General features: G+C 38.6%; 1 protein-coding gene across 2 annotated transcripts; it reads left to right on the forward strand.

Annotated features, from left to right (window-relative positions):
* The first annotated feature begins 319 nt into the window (after positions 1–319).
* On the forward strand, positions 320–21248 carry ANKRD46 (ankyrin repeat domain 46). Of its 2 annotated transcripts, XM_058806165.1 has the most exons (5): positions 551–599; positions 2031–2097; positions 13371–13713; positions 15016–15174; positions 19204–21248. In XM_058806165.1, exons 3-5 carry the CDS (start codon positions 13403–13405, stop codon positions 19418–19420), a joined length of 687 nt encoding a protein of 228 aa, XP_058662148.1. In that variant the 5' UTR covers positions 551–599; positions 2031–2097; positions 13371–13402; the 3' UTR covers positions 19421–21248. The 2 variants fall into 2 exon arrangements, with proteins under 2 accessions (XP_058662157.1, XP_058662148.1); XM_058806174.1 differs by lacking the exons at positions 551–599; positions 2031–2097 and adding an exon at positions 320–337.
* Positions 21249–23029: the final 1781 nt, after the last annotated feature.

Consider the following 23029-nt stretch of genomic DNA (forward strand, 5'->3'; position numbering starts at 1 on the left):
CCCAGCCCCATCAGCTGCTCCGCTCAGGGCTTGGGCTCCAGAGCCTTCCCCAGCTCCGCTGCCCTTCCCTGGACTCCTCCAGCTCCTCAGTGCCCTTCCTGAATGAGGGGCCCAGTACAGGAGGGGTGCCGTACCAGAGCCGAGTACGGGGGGCCGATCACTGCCCTGCTCCTGCTGGCCCCGCTGATCCTGCTTTCCAGCCGCTCGCGGGCCGGCCCCGCACAGCGGCCCTGCCCCGTGCCCAGTCCCCGGCGGCCTCCGCCCAGCAGGGGGCGCGCGCGCCCGCCCGGCCGCTCGCTCCGCCCGGCGCCGCGCGCCCCGCGAGAGCCCCGCGCAGGTACGGCGGGAGCGGGACGGGAGCGCGGGGCCGGGGCGGCAGCGGGAGGCCGGGGAGGGCACGGCAGGGAACCGAGGGCGCTGTCACCGCGACAGGCCCGTGCCAGGCCTGGGGAGGGAGCCGAGGACGGGCCCTGGGCACAGGCCGGCCCGCGAGCCCGAGAGGTGGAGCGCTGTGATGCCGTTTGGTGGGAGAACAGCGGGAGCAGTGCCAGCCTTCAGGGGAGGGGAGGGGACGGGGCCGCCCTGCTGACGGGGCATTGGTAAGTGAGCGACTTTGAACGTGGTTTCGAGGGGTAAACAAGATAAGTGCGACTGAAATACATGTTTTAACCTGCTGTCATAACTGTCTTTGATGAAGTAGTTACTGTTTTTATGGGAAATGGAGTAGTTCCCTTTTTAATTTTCTAGACCACACTAAAGCTGCTGCACGTTGTTATTGTGGTGAAAAGGTAGGGATAACGCCTGAACTGTAGACAGGATAGGGAAGTAACTAGAAACAAACTGTGGTGAGTAATATTGAATCGAAAATCCATCAAATCTGAGTAGCAGAGGGTATAAAATTAGTTATTTGAAGATCAGTCTTAAGACCAATCTTACAAAATATTTAATAGAGGCCTTGATGTAGCAATTAAAACTTTACTGTCTTAATTTGATAGTGATGGGGAGTTGGGAAGCACTGACAGTATTGAAGAGGGTTATAGTACTACCCAGAAAGAATTGGGTGATCCTGAGAAAAAGGATATGAAGTAAGTTTAATAACAATTTAAAGAATGAAGGTTTAGAGTCGTTACATTGCAAGCAAAAAATTTGTAGAATAAATTCTTACCAGTTGAAAGCAACACAAAACAAAAGAATGTTATGTAGCTACAAGATATTGAATTGCAGAAAAAGTAAATGCTTACCACAGTGATCCAGTTAAAGGAGTTACTATTACCCATGAACAGAACTCTAGAATTCTTTGAATAATGTTAATCATTCCCAGCAAAAAAACTGGAACAGAAACAGGAAGATATGCCAAGGTCAAGTAGGGAAGTTAAAAGTCTGTTGGAAGAGGCATTTGGCTTTTTTTAAATTTTGCAGAATAATTGTAATTTTGTTTTCTGTTTAACCAGCAAGGTAAACACGGTGAGGGAAATAAATTGAACTAAAGGATCATGTTAATACATGAATAATTTAACATACATTTAAAGATGAATAATATATGAAAATTTCTAACCTCTAGCGAGCACTGATATTTAGGACCAGCCTTCCAAAAGGTCAAGGAAGAGCAAAAACTGAACACTTACTAGATGGAATGTGGCTGGTTTGTAAAAATAATATTTTTGTTTGCTGCAGCAGAGGCCTAAGTTTAGTGTTACCTGTAGACTATAGATCAGTTTTTCTTTTTTGTTTGTTTGTGAAATAGGTTATTAGCAAGAACTTGTTAAATTGTTTTTTAGAAGAAAAAAAACAGTAATGTTTTCAGTCTGAATAGTAGAGTTCGTGACAGTCAGGAAATGACAATGGCTCATTGCTGGCTTTTTTGTGTCGAAGAAAAGGTGTGATGAGTACGCTGAGATGAGGTGAAGGTTGAAGTGTAGAATGTGCATCTGCTGTCTTCTTACCAGAGCAGTGTGAGTTTGCCTCTGCAAGAGGGGACTCTAAAATTCAGTTCTGATCTGTAATCAGTGACAGAAATTTCCTCTCTTCAGGTTTTGGTGTCCTTCAGTTAAAGTTGTCTCATCAGCAGGAGCAAGGGATTTGAAGCAGTGCTTTAAGGTAATTGTGTTATCTCACCTCAAGTTCTTTTGAACTTAATGTTTGAGCACTTGTGGCCTTGAAGTCCTCATCCGCAGCTCAGGACCTGAGGTACTTGATTGTCCAAGGAGTGAACTACTACTAGAAGCTCTTCTAGGGATCTGGGTATGCTGGAATTTTGAGGGCTGTCACTCTTTTCTTTTGGTCAGTCTGTCAGTTAATATCTCCCCACGTGATCTCGATTGTGGATGTTTCACTTCCAGATAGATCAGTTAATAAGCACATAAGATGTTTGAGAGGGCACTGGTTTATACCTGTTATGTGAAACACGTGATCCCTTAAGCACTGGGCTTTCTGGAGAGACCATCCATAGAATGCTGTTAGAGTAGGCAGCAGGCCTGTCTTGAGTGCATGGGTTTGTTCCACCAAATTTCCATTGTGAGTGTTTATTGTGTGTGTAAGTCAAGAGCACAGATACTGAAATGGTCAGTTTTGTTGTGGTTTGCTTTGCTATTTAGAGATGATACTTAATAAATAAGTGGGAAAAAAGGTTTTGTCTTGTGCAGTCCCCCACTGCAGCCTTGTCTGTACTTACAGGACTTAGATTCTGTTATCATTCATCTATCAGCACCACTTTTCCAAGTGGCATTTTTTCTTTCACTTTTTCAATGAAATTTTGATTGGTTGTGGAACAGAGCTGCTTAAACACCAGTTTTGTCAGTCAGCACATTTCTGACATCCAAGTAATGCAGCTACATCAGCTGAATTTTATAATATAAACTCAAAGGCATAAATCCTGTACTGCTCATTATGATATTCTTCAGCATGCTCAAGACCTCTTAGAGTGTGTTAGAGTGTCTGCTCAGTGACCAGCACTAGTGGATGGTGACAGAAGGAGAGCAGCAGGACATTTCAGGAATGGCTTGGGGTGTATGGGCTTCCCGTGGATGGTGTAAAATGCTTGTGTGTCTTCTTCACCTTGGAGTTTTTTATCCACAGAAGAAAATGCCTGTTTGTGTTATGTGTTAGTACCTTAGGGGCTGGTTCTCTCTGAGAATGGGTACATCTTCAGAGTTTTGCTACATCCAAAACTCATCAGCTTTTCCTCAGGGTTACTGAGTAGGGTTGTAGATAGAGGTTATGTGGATCTTCTGGAAGCATTAAAGCAAAGTACCATACTAGAGGCTTTTGAGGAGAGTGAATGTGTGTAGCATCAAAGACATTTCTTACATGCAGAAGTTGTTAGGTTGAAAAATTATAAAGAAGAATGGAGAATGGACTGCAGGAAGCAGCCAGGCTCGTGCTCTCCCAATGGAGGATCTCAGGTGGCTGCTCTTGAAAGCAGAGTGCTGGGTGAGCCAGATCAGCCTCATCCAGGACATCAGTTTAGTCAACTTATGGTCAGTAAGACTGGAATAATACTAATTCTGCATGGTTCTGTTCTGGCTTCTGAACTGTTGGAATTTGCATGTACTGCCTAGAAAAGGCAGCGAGCAACAAGGTGGTAGTGTTTGGCAGGACATGGGTTGTAAAGATAGAGTCAGCTATGAAAAGCTGCAGAAGAGCCCTGTAAAACTGAGTAACTGGATAATATACTGGCACATGAGTTCAGTGTAAGTAGAGAGACTCAGCATAAAGAGAATCCTACCTTCCCATTACTTCTCAGTAATGAGCAGTATCTTAGAGTTTTGATGAATGGTTCCATGAAAATGTAGCAACAGCATTAAGCAGCAGTGGAAAAGTGGAAAACAAACAGTGGAATATTACTGAAGAAACAAGTAAAAAACAAAGCAAAGAATTTTCTCATGACACTTGTTAATCAGGGGTTCACCCCACACACCTTGATTGAGTCAACCTTGCTCTGTCTCCCAGCTCACAAAACAGTAAAAATGAGTGAGATTCAGAGAAGCAAAACAAGAATGGTCACAGACCCAGACCCCCTTCCAAATGAGGAATGACCAAGAAAGCTGGACTTCAAAATTCATCCTGGAGGAGGCTGTGATGAAGGCCTGTAGAATCATGAGTGGCAGGAAAAGAACAGGCTGAGGTGCACAGTCTGTTCTTCCTGCAGCAGAGCTGGGGGTCCACAAGGGAAGCTGCCAAGCCCCTGCTTCAGCAAGACCAAAAGATTTTCTTCATAAGAACTGAGTTGGAGAACTTACCAGAGTATGTTGTTGGTATTAAAAGTATTTGTGTTGAAGAGGAGAAAGAGCTGATTCAGAGGTGGAGGTGGAGCCAAATACATAAAAACCCCATCCATTTTGAATAGAAAAAGCAAAATTATATATGCTTGCCCTATTCTTTATTCTTTCTGGCCTCTGCTTTTTGCCACCATTTCAAAACTTACACTAGGCCTAAAAGGACCTTTGCTGGGATCTGCTGTGGCTGCTTTATGTTGGTTCTTTATTCACAGAAGTCATAATTGATGTGGACTTTTTTTCACAGTTTCTCCTTATCCTTCCTCAAATAGAACTTGTCGAACCTCTTTAAAGAAACATGGTGTCATGGTTTGATGCTGGCACAATGCCAGTGCCCCCATGAAAATACATTCTCCCTGGTGTCTGCTGTGAGATGTGACCAGGAATAGAGCAAAGCAGCCTCCCACTTAGAAATAAAGAAGAGAAAACTTTATTAACCTACAACTATAAGTAAAAAGAAACACAAAGAAAGAATGAAAACCTTCCAAAAACATTTCCTCCTCCCCCCACCAAATTTCCAATACATCCATCCCTCAGATCACCAACTCTCAGTCCATCACCACCCTTTAGATAATCAATTCTCAGTTCATCGAGGAGTGAGGAGTCCCTCTTGTGCCACAGGCTTCCCCTGGAAACACAGTTGAGACCTCTTGTGTTTCCTGTCACACGTGGCACCGCCTGGAGATCATTGCCATCGTGACACCTTCCTTCCATGCCCAGTGCTCTCACCACTGCGCATGGACCAGAGCTGCTTCTAGGGTTTTCCTTTCAAGGGTGCTTGGTCCAGTTCCAAAAAGAGCACAGTCTCTCACTTTTGGGACACCTGTCCCCCCTAAATTCACCCCCTCGGGCCAAGGGGTCTCAAGAACACAGATCTTCTCCACAGAAGATCGAGGGCACCAACCACCCTCCTCATCTGTTGTCTCTGTTCATGCACTCTTACACATAACATCACTGCACTCCCTTGGCTCTGAGCCATTGCCTCCCCTAAATGCAGTCTCTGTGTCACAGGAAAAATGGTTCTGTCCATGGCTGTACAAGAAAAGTCCAGCCAAAGGCCACTCCATCACCTCCTCCCACCCAAGATTCTTCTCCACTTCTCTTGTGGCCCGTTTCCTCTTATCTCATCTTTATCTTTCATTCAGCTCCAGGAGGATCAGCATTTGTAAGGTTTCCATCATCCAAGAAAAGGGTTAAAAATCTCAGGCTCTGCCTGTCCAGAACTCCCATGCTGCCCTGCCGGGCACCTTCTCAGAAAGTTTTCCTGGAAGTTCTCTGCTTTTAACCCCCTGTGTTCTCAGAGGCGTATCCATGTCCTCAGTCATCACACCAGGTGCCAATATTCAAATCTGAGCACCTATTGGTTTGACCACAGCATCCCAAAAAAACTCACTTCCTCACAAACCACGACACATGGGTATTGCTGTTCATTGACTAGACACTGGGTTTCAGGCTGAATATTAATTGGGTCTTTTACAGATGAGTTACTGTTACTTACTAAGTTATCTAAAGGTAGAAGTTCCCCCTGTATATGTGATGTCTTCTGTTTTCAGGCTCAGCAGGATAAATTGATGCAGTTGGTAAACATCAATTGAGGTACCTCACTCTCAGGTTCTTTTCAATCATCTTTCATTGCATTTCTGGTCAATTCCAGCCCCTGTGCAGATCAGGAGCTTGAACCTGACCTCTCATTCTCCTCAGACCTGCTTGTTGTCCTGAGAATGCTTAGGCTGCTGGTTTACTCCCTTCAGTCCCTTTAGACTGAAGTTGGGCAGTCACTTTTACTACTACATGTTCGTTTGAGTCTAAGCATAGTGAAACAACTATTTATGCAAAGGTAGTATCACTATGTATATAGCAGTTAGACATACAACCTTAATAGTGTTACCATTTTATCTTGTCACATAAATCCACTGTGATACTGTTGCATTCTTAGTGTCATGATGGATGCATTGATAGATATTTAAAATATTTGAAAGAGTAAATTTATCAATTTACTATTTGTCTTTGATAAACTGGTTTAGTGATTTACTGTGTGAACATGAAAATTCTGAACAGAAATATGTGTATCCAGGACTTGTAGTAAGAGTTGCATGTTTGACAGTCTTAGTTGTCTTATCATTGGTACATTGATGTAAATGCATTGGTGGTATAAAATAATGAACTTCAATGAATAAGCAGAGCAAGATATTTTCTCAAAGGTGAAGCCCAGCATACAGTTAGATATAAATGACTCACAAATTTAGGAGAGATCTGCTTTTAAAAGTGACTTATTTCTGTTCACTAGCCACTAAACCAGATTTGATGTTTTACACTAAGGCCATGTCATCAAGGTTATGCATGACTAAGGACATATAAGCTATTATATATATATTATAAGGGGAAAAAGTAAGAAAATATGAACTATATAACAAATCATTTGGTCACAGGATCTTAGTTTGCTTTATTGCTTTTATTAAGTTCTGATTTCTGATGATTCCTCCTGGACACAGAAAGTTTTTCCCCATGTTAGTTAATATGTCATCTCAGACTTACTATTTGTCTAGGTAAGGACTAGGTTTTTTGTGGGGGGGGTGTTTTGGATTTAGTTTTGGGTATTTTTAAAGAAACAGGCATAAATACATACTTTTTAAAATTAATACCTTTAGTTTCAGAACTCGAGCAACATACCTTAGTTCTCATTTCACTAATAGAGAATCAGAGATTAAATGAGAATGCTGTTTATACTGCAAGGAAGTAGCAGTTTGAATTTCAGAATCCTTTTAATAAAGTTTTATAAAATCTTATTTTCAGGCCTTTCATAATTTTCTTCCCAGGATAATAGAAAACACCACAAGTGTGGAAAAAGTGGTGTGTGTGAGTCACGGCTTACACACCATGCCAGTACCTAAAGGGGACTTACAAGAAAGGTGGAGAGGGGTTTTTACAAGGACATGAAACTGGGAATGGCTTAAAACTGACAGAGGGAAGGTTTAGATTGGATATAAGGATGAAATGCTTTCCTGTGAGGGTGAAGAACAACTGGAAAAGTTGCCCAAAGGAGCCGTGGGTGCCCCATCCCTGGAAGTGTTCCGGGCCAGGCTGGCTGGGGCTGGGAGCAGCCCGGGTAGTGGTGTCTCAGGTGTCCCTGGCCGTGGCAGGTGACCTGTTCGTGTCTCTCCCCCCTCACGGCATTCTGTGATTGTTTGTCCCTCCATTCGGACAGGAATCCAGCAGTCCACGTGGTGGCAGTGTCCGTCCAGCCTCCCGTGCTGCTCCTGCCTCGGCAGCCAGCCGGACACAGCCCTCCTCAGTCAGTGTCTGCTCCAGAAGGCTGCTCCGAGGCTGCAGCGAATTTAAACACAAACGCTTAATTAAGAGTGGGACAAATTCTCGTTACTCTGTTAATAACCAGACTATTAAACCAATAACAAAACAATGTGTAGTAATCTTTAATATTTTCTTGACCAGCATACACCCTACGTGTTCCCAGCAGAAACAAAAAAGGAGTTCAGGTAAAGCTTTGTGAAGAGGTTGATAATTATGACTTGTATGATTCAATCACTTTAAGATGTATTCAAACTGGCCACAATGATCAGAGAAGTACTGCAGCTATATACTGGTTTAATTGAACCAATTGTGAGGAATTAGTTACAGATTATTTGAAAAAAATCTGTAAATTGCCTTTTTTCCTAAATAGTTCTTGTACAGAAGATGGAAGATGAGCAATGTTCAAAAATACTTAGCTGTATATTTGATTGAAGTTAAATGTGCCCAAACATGTAATGCAACTGAATTACCAGTTAAGTTTAGCAAGGATAAAATGTTTGTGAATCTGCTTGTTAATAAAGGCATTTTAAATGAATGATCTCTTTCTTATTTTTCCCTTTTTTTTGTGTACCTGAGTACACAAAGCTTGTACTGTTTTAACTGGGGAAGCATCCTGCAACCCTGGATTGGCATTTGAGGCCTTGTATATTTTTTATCTTGTAGTGTTGACATAGTGAGCAATAATGAGCAAAGCTCCCTGTTTCCCAAAGCCATCATCTGCTGATCCATAAGAGCAGCAATAGTTGTTAAAGCTTTTTCATAAAGCACTTTGTAGCCTGTACTTGTAAAGTCCTTTGTAGGTGCAGTGTCCCAGAGTTTCTACTTACAGGATGGTCCTGACATCAAGAGATCATTACCTGGATGTCTCATGTCTGCATAAGGGAATGGTAATGATTGGAAACAAATGGCATAAATAATGTTATTCTGTTGGCACCTGCCCATGTGGCTGACTAGGGACATGAGAGGGCATGTAGGTGTTATAAACCTGCTGTGATACCTCAAATCCAGAAACTGTTCAAAAAATAGCTAAAGTTAGTAAGGGAAAATCTGCAGAATATAGCAGTGTGTAAAATAGGCATCATGCTGTGCTTAGTCTGAGGTGCTGCTTTTAGCAGCAGTTCCATATTGGTGGAGCCATAAAACCATTCTAGTTGTACTGAAAAGATAAAGATTTCTAATAGAAAATACAGAACTTAAGTGGATTTTGATGTACATAATGGAGTTCTTTCCTAAATGGAAATGAGTTGATCACATCATTTTTTACTAAATATAATATTTATTCAGTGAAATGACTTCTCAGTAAGTTACACATAAATTCGCGTGTGCTTGAAAACTTAGCAAGGAATTTCTCCCTCAGCATTTTAAGCAAAGTACTGGAATGTTTTTCATTAAATAATGAAGAGGAAGAGCTCTGCAAGGCACTGCCACTGAAGTGCTCTCAAAGTGCATTACAGAAAGAGGATGCTGTTTTCCACAAGGGAGTTGAAAAATGCAAATTTTGCAAGTAATATGTATGGTGTGTTTGCTGGCAGAGGAGATTACTATTTCCTAGATTTGTTTTAGTTTCCATTTCTTGGTGGTGGCAGTTTCCCTAGTGGTGATCTTACTGATGCCTGGGTTCTAGATGTCAGAGTTTGTATTAATAGTGAGAAATCTTGAGAATGGAGCGATCTGATAATGTTCTGTGGTACTGATGTGTTGTTTTAAAATAGGGGCAGTTAGTTCAGTTTTCCTGAATGTAGTGGGGCAAACTAGTTTTCCAGAACTTTTCTCTCCTGTTTTTCTTTCCAGCTTTTCTCTCCTGTTCCTTGGGCTGTTTGGTAGCTGTTGGACTTAGGGAGAAAGCAGAGACCACAGCATATATTTAGTAAAATAAAACTGTGCACAGTTAACACAAATTTTAGGACTAGTTTAAGAAGTGACAGAACTTGCATTTAACTCTGTGGTTTGAATTTTTCAAGATCGCTCCTGACTTCTGCAGATGAGAATGTGTCCTGCAACAGATGAGTGTGTGACAATGAGTTACCATTGTGCACAGTTTAGTGAGAGACAACTGACTCCTAGTAAATAAATTATTTTTTCAGAATCACTTAATGTAAGCATTCTTTTTGAAAACAAAACAGCTTGGTTAAATTATCTTGTGCTATATGTGTCATTGAAGAGGCTTACAGCATAATTTCTGAAGTTATTAATTAAGAAGTACATTGTATTGAGGCCTAAAGAAATGTATAAATCTAGGGAAAATGCATTCTTACATTATGCCTTTCTAATGGGAATACTTCTAGATTGGGAGGATGTCTTTGAATTTACTTTTTTTCACAAAACTGATTTTCAGTCACCAAGTTATTAAGAGCAAACCTTTTTTTAACAAAAAAATATTATTTAACAGATACATTTTCAGTAGATAGTGATGCATTTTTACAAGCAGTGATTTACTTCTGTTTTTAAACATTAGATTTATTTAAGTACTAGTAGTATTTTTTTGGGGATGTTCAGGATGGTCATTTTGCAATATTTTGTGTCTTATTACTAATGCAAGTCCATTTGTCCTAATTGATGCTTATGAAATCAGTCCTTACTGGTAGGATATCAGCTTATGGACAGGTTCAGAGTTGTTACCTCATTCACCTTTCAGAAGCAATTTAAATTGAATGGCTAATGCTGTTTTGTTTCTAAATTTTGCTCCTGAATCTGTTGTATCAGATAATCATTGCAATAATAAGCTTTTTTGATACTGTGGGCAGAAGTGCAATCACCATTTGTTTAATGAAAAATATCTAATTAATTTTACTTGTGATTTTTTAATGAGTTTTCTTACACAGGAAATTTTGCTAGGTTGGGTTAATTTTAAGGCAAGACCATGCTGTTTTGGGACTGACATTTTAAAGATGGTGCATAGTTCAGCTTTGTGTGCAGCTTGTATTTGGCACAGGTTAGCTAGCCATATGTGAAATAGAATTGTGTTAGTAGAAAAAATCTTTTTAATCACAAAGATAAATCAAACCAGATGGTCCAGATTTTTTTTTGTGAATGTATTTGCTTAGTCCACAATCTTCAAGTATTGGGAAGAAGGGTTTGCTTCATCTTTGTCTTTCTTACTGTGAAATACTAAGGTTTTACTTTAGTCTTCTACACGAGTGATCAGTTCTAGATTTTAGTGATGATAAATTCTGAATCAGAATGACTTCCAGTTGCACTTTCTGTTAACTGCTAGTATTTGTGCTTCCTTTTCTGAGAAGATAAGGAGGTGACTTTTTTCCTAGGTATTATTAGCTAATGTTTCATCACAGTTGGGGAATTCTCTAAGGCTTTACTAGACACACACGTCTGGTATGAAAATACAGCCATTAGCTTATATTTAACAGAGCATGTCATGCTGTTTCTCAAACAGCCTACATTTCTTCCAGTATAATATTCTCATGTTGATTTATGTTAGGCCTTGTTTTATTAAGCAGGTTTAAACAATGAAGCATTATTTTACAAGCAAACCACTTTTTGTCAAGTGTGAGTAGGGGTTTGTGGTATTGATATGCTGCTACTATGGCTGATAATTGGAGGTTTTAAAATGATTTATAATCTACAATGATCTTGCTTTAGGGAAGATTTAGTGCAGAATATAAAGGTCACAATCACATCGCAGAGAAACTGGGCCCATTATTTTTCTCAGTGAACACTGGATGAGCAGAGTGGAAGAAAAATTCTCATATCATTCATGATTTGGATGGAAAATGGGCAAGAAAATTGAAATTGCTGTCAGCTGGGAATCATAGCTTTGTAGCATCCAGGGGGTTGTAACATATTCACTGAAAATTTAAGTAATTACATTTTCCTTTCTTTTTGTATAGGGTTATAAGGAGGCTGTCAGTGCCCTGCATGACTCCAGTCTCACACTAAGTTTTATGGTGTATCAGTGAACCGGCCACTTGCTGTTGGAGATGGTTGTGGAAAAGAGTTCTTGAGCCAGTGATGTACTGTCATGTGCTTCAAAACATACTTGCAGCCCAGAGGAATGTACTCTGCTTAGAATCATTCCTTATACAGATACCAAGACATAGAATTTATTTCTATCTCTTTCTCTTCAGCATCCAATAAAGAAAAAAACGTTGTGCATTACCGCACTGGAAAACTAGACAAGTGTTGATATATGTAGCAGAATTTGTCCAGATAGGAAACACAGCCTAGTGAAGTTTAAATATGATTTATTAAACTCAACGGCCCCCAGTGCTAGAGCTGCTATTCAGACCAGTGTGTACATATTTTGAAATTACTTCTGGAGGTACTTTGATCTTGAATTTGATCTAAAACATGGGGGAAGAGCTATAAAATATAGACATTATGAACTCTCATAAAAGGAGAGGTTTTAAATTGAATTCTTTGGCTACTGGCCATGTTTCCATTCTCCTGGCTGAATGAGTGCACTGGTGTGGAAGGATACCTTATATAGATGAGAAAATTTAAATCTGTGTATAGCAGTTTTAATAAGAGATTCAGATAGTTAATCAGAACACTGCTACACCGTGAGCCCAGAACAGAACCCCTGGGCAAGCAAAAAATACTGTTTCAAATGACATTTCAGTTCACTTTCTATTCCAAGCTCATCTAGTAAAATCATGTTTCCCTCCTATCACTTTAACTTTGTCATGTATCAATTGAGATTTCTTCTAGAAATTTTGCTTGCTTACATGATTTTTTTTATTTTTTCCACCTCTCTGAGGCAGTACAAAAAGAGGACTGTTGTCTAGTCTTCTAGATGTTTTCATTGCTTAAAATTGCATCATGAACATTTTACCATTCTCTTGCTAAACCATTCTCTTTTTCCTTATTGTTTTCAAGTAATTTTTTCTGTGTCCCGTAAGCATGCGGTGTCATCATGATTTGACTCACCCTTAAAATACTCTTCTGCAAAACTGAAATCATAGTTCATCAAATATTCTATACCAAGTAATCCATGGTGAAACATTTGTCTTCATCTTTTATGTCTGTCCTGATACAGAAAAGGGCTTAATCCTTTATTTAGTATTAAGCCAGAGAAACTGCATTTGTATTTCTCTGTGTTGAGGTTCTGCTCAAACCCACAGTAGCTCTGTGCTTGATTTTACCATTGTCTTCCTTGCACCCACTTCCAGTTTTCAGTGGGCAATTTCACCTCATACATTCAGTTTTCTGTGTTCTGTATTGCTGTTCTTGTTTGTTCTACAGTTTGTGTATCTCTGACACTGTAAAAATAATGTTCTCAAAGACTATTGAAAAATACATTTATTGCAGAATGAAGAAATTAGTATTTTTATTTACCATTTTTATCTGTACTGTAGTTTGTGCATTGAAGTTCAAAATCAGAGGTTGAAAATCCATTGGAGCAGCTTTGCTTATAGCTGGTAAAAATTGCAGTTAGTGTGATTGTACCAGTGGACTGAATTGTTTAGAGTTTCCTCATTTATGAAAAATTCTTCCTTTCTGTCCCAATCTGTGGGGTTTTGCCCTTTAATATCACTACTACTACTGGTTCCTTACTAGGTTGAAAACTAATCACCTGTCTGGCATCTGTGGCAGAGATCTTACCAGTTTCCTCTCCTAACAAAGCTTTGCTGCTCTTTCCAGAGGTGTGAGCTCTTTCTTTTTACCAGAAGGGAATGCAGCACACAAAGTTAATGTGGATGACAGGAGGGTTTCAGAGTTGACCTGTAAGCTAGTTTGCATTCTTGTTTGGGACCTGAGCAGTCTAGTGAATATTAGCATTGTGTTTATTTGCCTGGTTTCACCATCATTTCTTCACCCTTTTGCTTGCAGGTTGCTCCCCTCCTCCTGAGAGAGTCAGAGCAATGTCCTACGTTTTTGTGAACGACTCCTCGCAGACCAACGTGCCTCTGCTGCAGGCCTGCATTGATGGAGATTTCAACTACTCCAAGCGGCTCCTGGAGAGTGGCTTTGACCCCAACATCCGTGACAGCCGGGGCCGCACTGGCCTGCACCTGGCGGCAGCCAGAGGAAATGTAGACATCTGTCAGCTCTTGCATAAATTTGGGGCTGACCTGCTGGCCACTGATTACCAGGGCAACACAGCCCTTCACCTGTGTGGCCATGTTGATACCATCCAGTTCCTAGTTTCTAATGGACTTAAAATTGATATTTGGTGAGTCACTTTTTACAGTACTTCTTTTATAATACATTAGTCTTCTGTCACCAGAGCCTTGCATATAAATCTGCTGTTGCTGAAATGCTGTATTTGGTGCAATTCTATTTTACAAAGATACCACTTAATTTAAAAAAAGCAAAATAAAAAGTCAGGGAAACAGTAAGAGGCCACTTCTGCTAGTCTGTGCAACAAGCAAATCAAACGTAAATAGCTGCTGCTGATATGAGCTGCTGTATCTAATTGTGCCTCATTTATGACATTGCTGCCCTGGTTTGGCCAGACAGCCAGGTGTGGGTGGTTGGCACCAAAGAAAAAATCACATTGACTACTTTAAAAGAATTTCTCCACCCCATTTTCTATTGTGATACTATCTAAGACAAAGAAAATACAGTATATGTGTGTGTCAGTTCATTCCCATACTCTTCTGGTAACAATGCTCCCTTTCAGTGTTTTTGCCCTCCCTCAAAGTCTGTGACTCAGAATATTGTATATTCTTTCCTTCTGGCTTCCAGCAGCTGTCAGATGCCAGTGCTCAGATGGAAGCTCTCAGGCTGCAAAATAACTAGCTGTTTCATTCCTGTGCTGAATTACTTTGTTTGTGGAACTTTCTGCATATTCACAATGTGTGCAAAAGCCAGGAGTAATGTCAAAACCTTTTGAGTTTTTAAATCTGTCCCTTTTTCACCTGTCTCTCATTAGTGTTTTCAACTCAGCAAAACTAGTTATTGGTAGACCCGATTATTTATGGGTTGTGGGTTGGGACTTTTTCTCCTCATTTCAAACAGCTCTGGTGGAAATTCCTGGTCTAAAGGCAGCTCTGGACCTATTCAGTATTATTTTAATAGCAGCAGTGGGACCATCTGTATTTTATTTCATTTCTGCCTCATGTCCTAATACCCTCATGGAAAAGGAACTATTAGGAGCCAGATTGCACAATTCTTTCTTGAAATTAAGCTTAAACTTGAACATTGCCATAAATCTACTGGGGTGGTTTTTTTTTTGGTTTTTTTTTTTTTTTTTTTCTGTAACACCCAGATTCCAATTAGATTAGAGTTCTAAGAATTTGATTTTATTAGAGGGGGAAAAGAGTTGTGCAATTTCAAACCTAAATATACTTATTTTCTTCTATATCCAATTGTGCTGTAACTTGGATAGATTGGAATTTATTACTGTCTGATAAAACAGAAAACAGCTCTCAGGACTTACTAAATTGTAATATGTTATGCTGAGTTGACTTGTTACAAAATTTCTTTTTTCTATGTTAAAATTTTCTTATGTCTTTTTATGGGCTTGTTTTAGCAACCACCAAGGTGCAACACCACTTGTTCTTGCCAAACGAAGGGGTGTGAATAAAGATGTGATTAGACTGCTGGAATCGTTAGAGGAGCAGGAGGTGAAAGGATTTAACAGAGGAGCTCACTCAAAGCTGGAGACAATGCAGACAGCTGAAAGTGAAAGGTATTTACCAAACAAAAATAACTATCAGGAGAAATAATGTTTATGGCTTTAGATTTTTGGGATTGACTTGATTGTTTATTCCTCAAAACAGATAATATCAAATTTGGCCTGACATTATCAAATCAAAATTGAGTGTTAAATTCTGGAAAAATCAAAAATCAAAATTGAGTGTTAAATTTTGGAAAAATCTCTTTAAACCGATCCAATGTTAGAAAAAAAAGGAACTTCTATTGAGATTTTAATTTTATGGTAAAATTAAAAAAAAAAAAGGCTGATTTTCCATTAGGAGTCCCAAACACAAATACTCTACCACCTACCACAAAGCCAAGTGGGAAATAGTGTAAAATGCAAAATGGTGGCATCACAGGTTAACCTGACATCCTTTTGATGATTTTCTATGCAAAAAAAGGGGTGGGAGACTTTTCATCAATCTCAACCTGAATAAAGATTTTTATATGGTATCGTATCTAAAATTTCTATTGTTAGCAGTCCTGGAAAATATGGAGAATAAGAATATTTTGATGACTAAAGAGATAGTTAATGCAGAACTGAGGATTTCGAGAAAATTGCTGATCATTTCAGGGAAATGGTTGGGTTAGAGGGAAGTTAATAATGAATTCCTAAAAGTCTGGTTCTGGGACTGTGCTTACTTTGAATTTTCTTAAATAAAAAAGCAAAAACATGAGAAGTAGAAGCATGGTTAGTGATACCAAGAAACAAGGAAAATTGAGATGGCATAGACAAAAACCTGGGGTTACGAGGGTGAGGAAATCAATAGTAATAAATTGTGATTCTGTAGCAATGCAACTGTAATTACTGAAAGGTGTATGCTATAAAATAAAAAGTTTCTCAGCAAAAACCAAACATATAAGGAGAACAGGCTTGGTGCATTAGTCAGTTCCAGGAGTTAATGCTACCCTGAGAAATGCAGTGAAGCACAAAACAAGACATTTTCACTACATAAAGAAAACAATCAGTCCTGTTGTATAAAGTAATGGTGACTTCTGCTCTCTGATATGTCTTATTATGCTGCTTACCCCCATTCAAAAAAAAAAAGTGGATTTTTTTATATTGTCTAATGATGACCATGAACTATGACTACTGGAACATTATATCACAAAAGACAGGGAGTTTTGTCATATAACTGTTGCTTGGTTTATGTGAAAATGTAGACAGGCTGTACTGTAAACAGAAAAGAAGCTGTATAGATGGAGTTAGATCTAAGATGAGTAAACAGAAAAGGTGAAACCAACAAAACTGCAGAAATAATACTCAGTACTCCCATTAAGTTCTTTCTTATATATCAGGTGACCTTACCAGTCAGAGAGACTGCTCTAAACCATGAAACAGAAAATTAATTTTATTTTCAAAATTACGTGGTTGTGCATTGTAAGAATTAGTGCATATTACCTTTCAGACTTCACTAACTTTTACTGAAAATGTCTTGACACACATAAATGCACTTAGGCTGATTTTGTTTAAACATATGGACAAACAGCTCAGCCCCATTTAAATTTTGGTTTTTGATTTGATGGTGTCTCTTTAACAAACATAGCTTCCTTTCTGTTATTTGACCTTCATAAATGTTATATTGTTTGCTTTGGCCAGGAAGTCAGCAACTCTCCTTGGGGACAGGCACAGAGACATAAACAGTGCACTACCCAGCTTGTTTGGGAACGTGTTTAAAATGTCTGAAATGCATTATTTTCAAAGTAACAAATGACAGATGCCTACAGGACCCAAAGCAAATGAGCTTGTGTGCTGTTTGCTTTATAAATAAATAATATCTTTTTACCAGTTGGCTTTTCAGACCTCCACAGTTTCACCACCCTTCTTTGTATTATTTTCACATTTTAGGGACACTTAGATTTATGACTTCTGTCCTCTGCCCTCTGAACTCTTACATTATGTATGAACCTATGGAGAAATAACACTCTTTCTAAAAACAGTCTCTGCCTTCAGTTTTCTGCTCCATGTTACAGGCAGTTGCTGCTGCTCGGGAAGCAGAGGCCAGAGCTCTGTTCCCAAGTCAAATTTGGTTTTGCTTGCTTTGCCCTGCTGCCAGGAGGCAGAGCTCCCTCTGTCCCTCTCTCACACAGACATCTGTCCTTCTGCACAGCCCAGCAGGACCTGTGGCTGTGCCACAAGCATGTCTGAATGTGAACTCCCACCTGCTGCTGGACACAGAACATCTGTCTGGGCTGTGTGGCACAAACTCTTCTCTTGTTTGACATGTTGCTGCATTACCAGTTTTTATGCAGCTCTATTTTGTAATAAGAAAAAATATATTGAATAACATTTATTTTAATTGGGTCATAATATAAAATAGTAAAAATGTTTTCTGTGTGCTCTTTTTAATGAGCAAGCCTGTGACCTTTCCACTTAAATTGCATTGCACCTTTATTTAACCTCTCTGTGGTTATGTATTAACTAGTTAGTACTCAAGAGTAAGCAATTCTGTTCTGCACAAAGGGCTGTCTTTTACTAAACCCTTTGTTTTGCTTGGGAAATCATAATAAGCAAGGAAGATTACTAAATCCTGCACCTATGGGTAAGCTAAAATAGCTTTACAGCATGGTAAATATTTAAAAAACAAAAATGCAGGCTGTTTAATAGGCAATTCCTGAAATCTTGTGCACATGATGCTGCAATACTTGAGCAAGTTGTGGGAGTTCAGGCTCATTGTTCTTCAGTGGTTACACTTCCTGAGAAAAAATACCGTATGAATAGTGTGAAGTTTTCCCATGGTGTAATCTTAGAAGAGAGCTTTGTGAATGAGACTTTTTTCTGATAACCATCGCTTTTCAATTTATTTCTGTCAAGAAGAACAGCAGCATTTCTACAATTAGTTTTGACTTGGAAATTACTTTTCCTTGATTTTTAAAAATTTTTATTATTAGTCTTGTAAGAAATATCTAGGAATATGGTAATGGAAAACAGTTAAAAGGGAGGAAAAGAATTTTTTTTTTGCTTATATTCTGCTATTGACATCATTGAATATGTGATTGATTCCACCATTTCCTTTCTGTGTTTGTCAGGGCCTGATCCTGTAAACAGCCATGTATGTAATCTCACTCAAGTGAAAAGTAGTAAGACTGCGGAGATGGCCAAAATTTTAAGTGAAGTCAGGCTATGCAAAAGCTTTCCTATTCTTCATGAGATTTTTCATAAGCAACAGATAGTTTGCTGTTATAATTGTGAAACCAGCAATATTGGGAGAATTACACAAGAGGCTGTGCAGGATTTTGAAACAACTTACATCTTTTCTAAAGGTGATCATTGTCAAGAAGACTGCCTCTCTCAGATTTTATATTTGTTTTTCTTGAAAAGTGGGAATTCCGCTCCCTCATTTATAGTCTGACAATTTAAGGGGCCTGATAGATTGGTAGTGGAATGCTAAAACATGAAAACAGTCACTGAACACCATATGGCAGAAAACACAGCAATGCTAACTTGTTCAGAAAGTTTCTGAGCTTCTTGTTATCCAAAGTTATTGTTTTCTGTGATTTTTTAATGCTTTTTTAGAAGGGTCATGTAACAAAGATAACCAGGAGAATAGTAAAGGTCACTGCAGAACTCAGCATCTCAATTAATATTGGTTAAAGCTTCCATTTTATTAATCAGAGTTTATTTTTAGTCATAATTTGTTTTATTAACAAATAATGTGTGCCCCTTGAGGTCTTAACTTATGCTTCATTATATTTTACTAAGCCATATTTAGTAGGAATTATGGGGACTGACCTTTGAAGGCTTCTGGCTAGCAGGCCTGAAAATTCAGTGCAGTTATACATACACAAATATAATTCTCTTTGCACAGGTTAATAAAATGTCCTTTCAGCTAAAATAAGTTTAGAATTAGAAGTGTTTTCCTGATCTAATTTGTCTTGATTTAGCAGAAGCAATGCTATAAATCAGTAGGGGAGTTTGATTTTTAATCTAGAATGTTTCAGATGCCCTTAGTGGGATCACTGTCATACTGACAGATGCATTCCTTTACTCTGATGTATTTTTAACTTTAACCCTTTGTAGTGCAATGGAAAGCCATTCCCTGCTCAATCCAAACCTGCAGCAGGGTGAAGGAGTTCTTTCCAGTTTCCGCACGACGTGGCAGGAGTTTGTGGAAGACCTGGGCTTCTGGAGGGTGCTGCTCCTCATCATTGTCATCGCTCTCCTGTCCCTTGGAATTGCCTACTATGTTAGTGGGGTGCTTCCTTTCGTAGAAAACCAGCCTGAACTGGTGCACTGAAGCAAATGCAAAGAAGTACACAAGTCCTTTTCCCTGTTCTAATCTAATCTTATTTTTAGCTTGGAATTATTTGCTTGGTGCAGACAGTGGCAGCTGTATATACTGTTTGCCTTTTGTACCTACTATTAACCCCTTTGGAGGAGGGATTAATTAATTTCAAGTAAAACACTGATTTCTAAAGCATTCCTAAGATACCTCTGACTTACCTTGACTTGCAAGCAAGATGTGAAGATAATCCTCTCTGATAAAATATTGTGATTAGAAAAGGCCTTTCATTATGAATATTAAGTTCCTGCTTATGAAAAATATATCCTAGTACAGAACCACATTTGGTTTATTTTTTCTATGAAGAGAGGTAAATCTATTCTTGGATTTTTTTTGTAAGTGCTTCAGTTGAAAGAAAAATACTGTTGGAAGTCCCCCTCAAGAAATCTTAATAATGTAATAACACTTTCTGATATATAGATGGTGATAAGCTGCAACTCCATTGTTATTTTAATACCTCTCCATAGTTTCCTGTCTGCTAGTTTATAAAAGTAATGAGAAACAGTTCAAGTTCTGCTATGTCTCTGTTGTATAGATCACTCCTTTATTTATTAGGTTAATGTAGTGCGTCTTCCCCAGATGAATTTAATGTTAATACCTGCCTGAAATAAAATTTATAGAATAGAACTGTTTGTTGTGCTTTAGAAGAAGACTTGAGCTGAAAATCTTGCATTTTTGTTGAAATGTTGCTAAGCAAACTTTCTTTGTAAGGGTAATTAAAAAGTGATTTAGGTGTTCTGCCGTGTATATAATAATTCTGTAAGGTCATTGTGAAGTATATCATGAAGGATAATTTTTTTGTCCTCCCATAAGGGTCAGACTGTACCATGTAATTGTGTTTTCATGTTTGTGGAGAGAACTTGATTGAATAGAATTCCTTTCTAGAATTGTTTTCCATTTCATTTGCTTTCAGACAGAACAGACAGGCTTATGAATTATTTTCTGAGGATGCAGAATAAAGGGGTTTTAAATACTAATATTTAGAAACATTGTATGAAGTTAAATCTTGATCCATTCTGTATTTCTATTCCTATTTCGCTTCCCATTTTGCTGTGAAACCCTTTGTTGTAAATAACCTAGGGATACAAATCCATTAGATACTTCTTTAGGAAGGCTGGAAAGGTATTGCATAGTAAGTGGGAGATTTTCAAAGAAAGTGGATTCTCTCTCCCCATGCTGATTAGACATCTAATTCTCTTTTGCCATTGCCTTGCAAATCCCAAACAAAATTAATTCTGTGAGCCTAAGGAATCAATTTTTTTTTTTTTTTAATTAGCCACTCCTCAGTTGTTGCTAAATAACTTAAAACATTTATTATATATTTAAATGTAACCTACATGGTTCTGTTCTGGTACCATGTATATTTTTATTTCTTGTTAATTGGTTTGAATGAAGAGGGTTGTTGTCTTTGTTTTGATGGGTGATATGGGTTTCACTGGAGCTGGGCCCCATTCTAAATTGCATCTGAATAAATCTTGATCTCAATTCTTAAGTTAGACTTTTAATGACACAATACTTTTTTAACAGCACAATGCTGCAGAAAAGAAACCATCTTAAAAAAACCAAAAAGTGAGAGCATATTCCTCTTCTGAGTATTTCACTTATGGTGCCATTGTTCACAAAGATAAATATAAACTCATCAGATACCTAAATTACTTACTTGTCTAAATAAGTACATTTCTGTTAATAATACCATGCATCTTGATTAATGACATTATCTTTCTGTATGTATTATCTGCATAATTTGTAATTGTATTCTCAGTATGGGTGAATGCCAAAAATAAATACATGTAGTAAATATGTTTTGGTTTGTTATTGCATTAGTGCAGCAGTAATGACACTACCCTATTTCACTAAGTTTGTTGTGCATTGATAATGAATATTTCAGCAGTGGGGAACTTTCCTACACAAGAAATGGCAAACATGCAGCTGCTATAATGAGATTTTAGAGTACAGGTTCTTTAGATTTGCCTGTTTTATTTTCAGTATTGTTGCTGAATTAAAATTGCTGTCTGGCTGTCTCTCTTCTCTGAGACTTCAGGTATTGACCATGTGGTCTGGAGGCCTCTCAAAATTTAAGGTTACTTATGAAGAGGAGCAAAACATAACCAAAAAAACAAAGTTTGAGCCTTAAGTAGCCTTTCCTATTTCGCTGCATGCATAAGTAGACATGCAGGTTTGAAAAATTGTGTTTGAAATTAAGATATTTCATGTCTTAAACCAGAAGGAAATCCAAAGCACTGTTTGAACTTCACTGTGTAATGAGTGCTGCTCCTTTAAATAGGGACATGATAAATGTCTGATAAAAGTGGAGTTTTTTCTGTATATGCCTCTGTTACTGTAAAAGGTCTGGTGTGCCTTTCAATATATCTGCAAACATTAATGTCTTCCCTTTCAAAGGCTCCTTCTAAAGAATGAATTTACCTCTGTAACTTTAGCTTACTTGTCATTGAGGATTCTACTATTTCAATATAAAGACTTGGATTGTCTGTAGGTAAATAAGATTTATTTATTATTGCAGTGGTATCTTGGAACCTTGATCCAGGTACTCACTATTGTGCCAGGCAACACAAAATTCAGCTGAAGTGCTTAAATATGATTAAGATAACAGGTACATCATTCAATCCTGCAAGTGCAGGTACAGAATTATCTCTGCTGTCACCAGAAATTAATTTCATGATGTTAATACAGATTCAAGATTAGTCACTCTTCAAAGCCAAAACAGATTGTTGTCTCAAGCTGTTGTTAGACTAATGAGCTCAAATGGAATAAGGAATTGAGAGGGAAAACAAACAGCTATGAAGAGATTTCTGTTTCCAGTGACATGAAACAACTTGGTGGACGAGATAGTGCAAGGTGAACTGTAAAAAGGAGAGACGCAGGCTCCTGTGCAGTGGGCTGTCCTGGTGCTCACATTTATCCCCTGCAAGATCACACCTATCTTACCTCACAGGAACTTGTTCCCTACCAGAGCTCTGATCTTCAAGGGCTCTGTTTTCACTCATCTTGGTAATTTGCTTTGTAGAAGGGGATGTTCTGTTGGCTGTCATGAGTAGATACTGTTTCTGGCTGCCACAGTGCAACAGGTAGTTAATTACTGGATGTGATCTGGCACTGTGAGACTTTTCTTCCTGAAAACCTCTAGGGGGGAAAGAACATGGTTTCACTTTGAAATATTGAAACATAAGATCTGGGTAGTTTCTGGGTCTGCAGCTGATTGGGGATTTGATTTTACCATGAGTCAGTGAATATCTAAGGCTGTTTTCATTAACTTAAGTAAGTAACAGTCATCAGCTCTGGCTAGTTAGCTAGGTAGTTCTTTTTCTAGTCAAAATATATTTGGTCATAATTACTTAGAGAAATGCAAATCAAGTAATTTATTCAGAAATACAAATTGCAAGTGATGACTTCCCTGAAAACTCAAAAAAGGGTAATATTGACTGATGTAATTAATGTTCAGGATTTTCAAAAGTCTAGCATATATTTAAATGTTACCCCAAGCTGACATTTAACAGAACCAATAGCATCCTCAGCTGACACACAAAGTAACTGGTTTCTGTAGTT

The sequence above is a fragment of the Ammospiza caudacuta genome, chromosome 1, assembly GCF_027887145.1.
Source record: "Ammospiza caudacuta isolate bAmmCau1 chromosome 1, bAmmCau1.pri, whole genome shotgun sequence".
Classification (NCBI taxonomy): domain Eukaryota; kingdom Metazoa; phylum Chordata; class Aves; order Passeriformes; family Passerellidae; genus Ammospiza; species Ammospiza caudacuta.

Coding starts and splice junctions, on each gene's coding strand:
- ANKRD46 (XM_058806174.1), top strand. CDS start 13,403: ATGTCCTACGTTTTTGTGAACGACTCCTCGCAGACCAACGTGCCTCTG. Junction 13,714..15,015: donor GGACTTAAAATTGATATTTG/GTGAGTCACTTT, acceptor GGCTTGTTTTAG/CAACCACCAAGGTGCAACAC. Junction 15,175..19,203: donor CAGACAGCTGAAAGTGAAAG/GTATTTACCAAA, acceptor AACCCTTTGTAG/TGCAATGGAAAGCCATTCCC.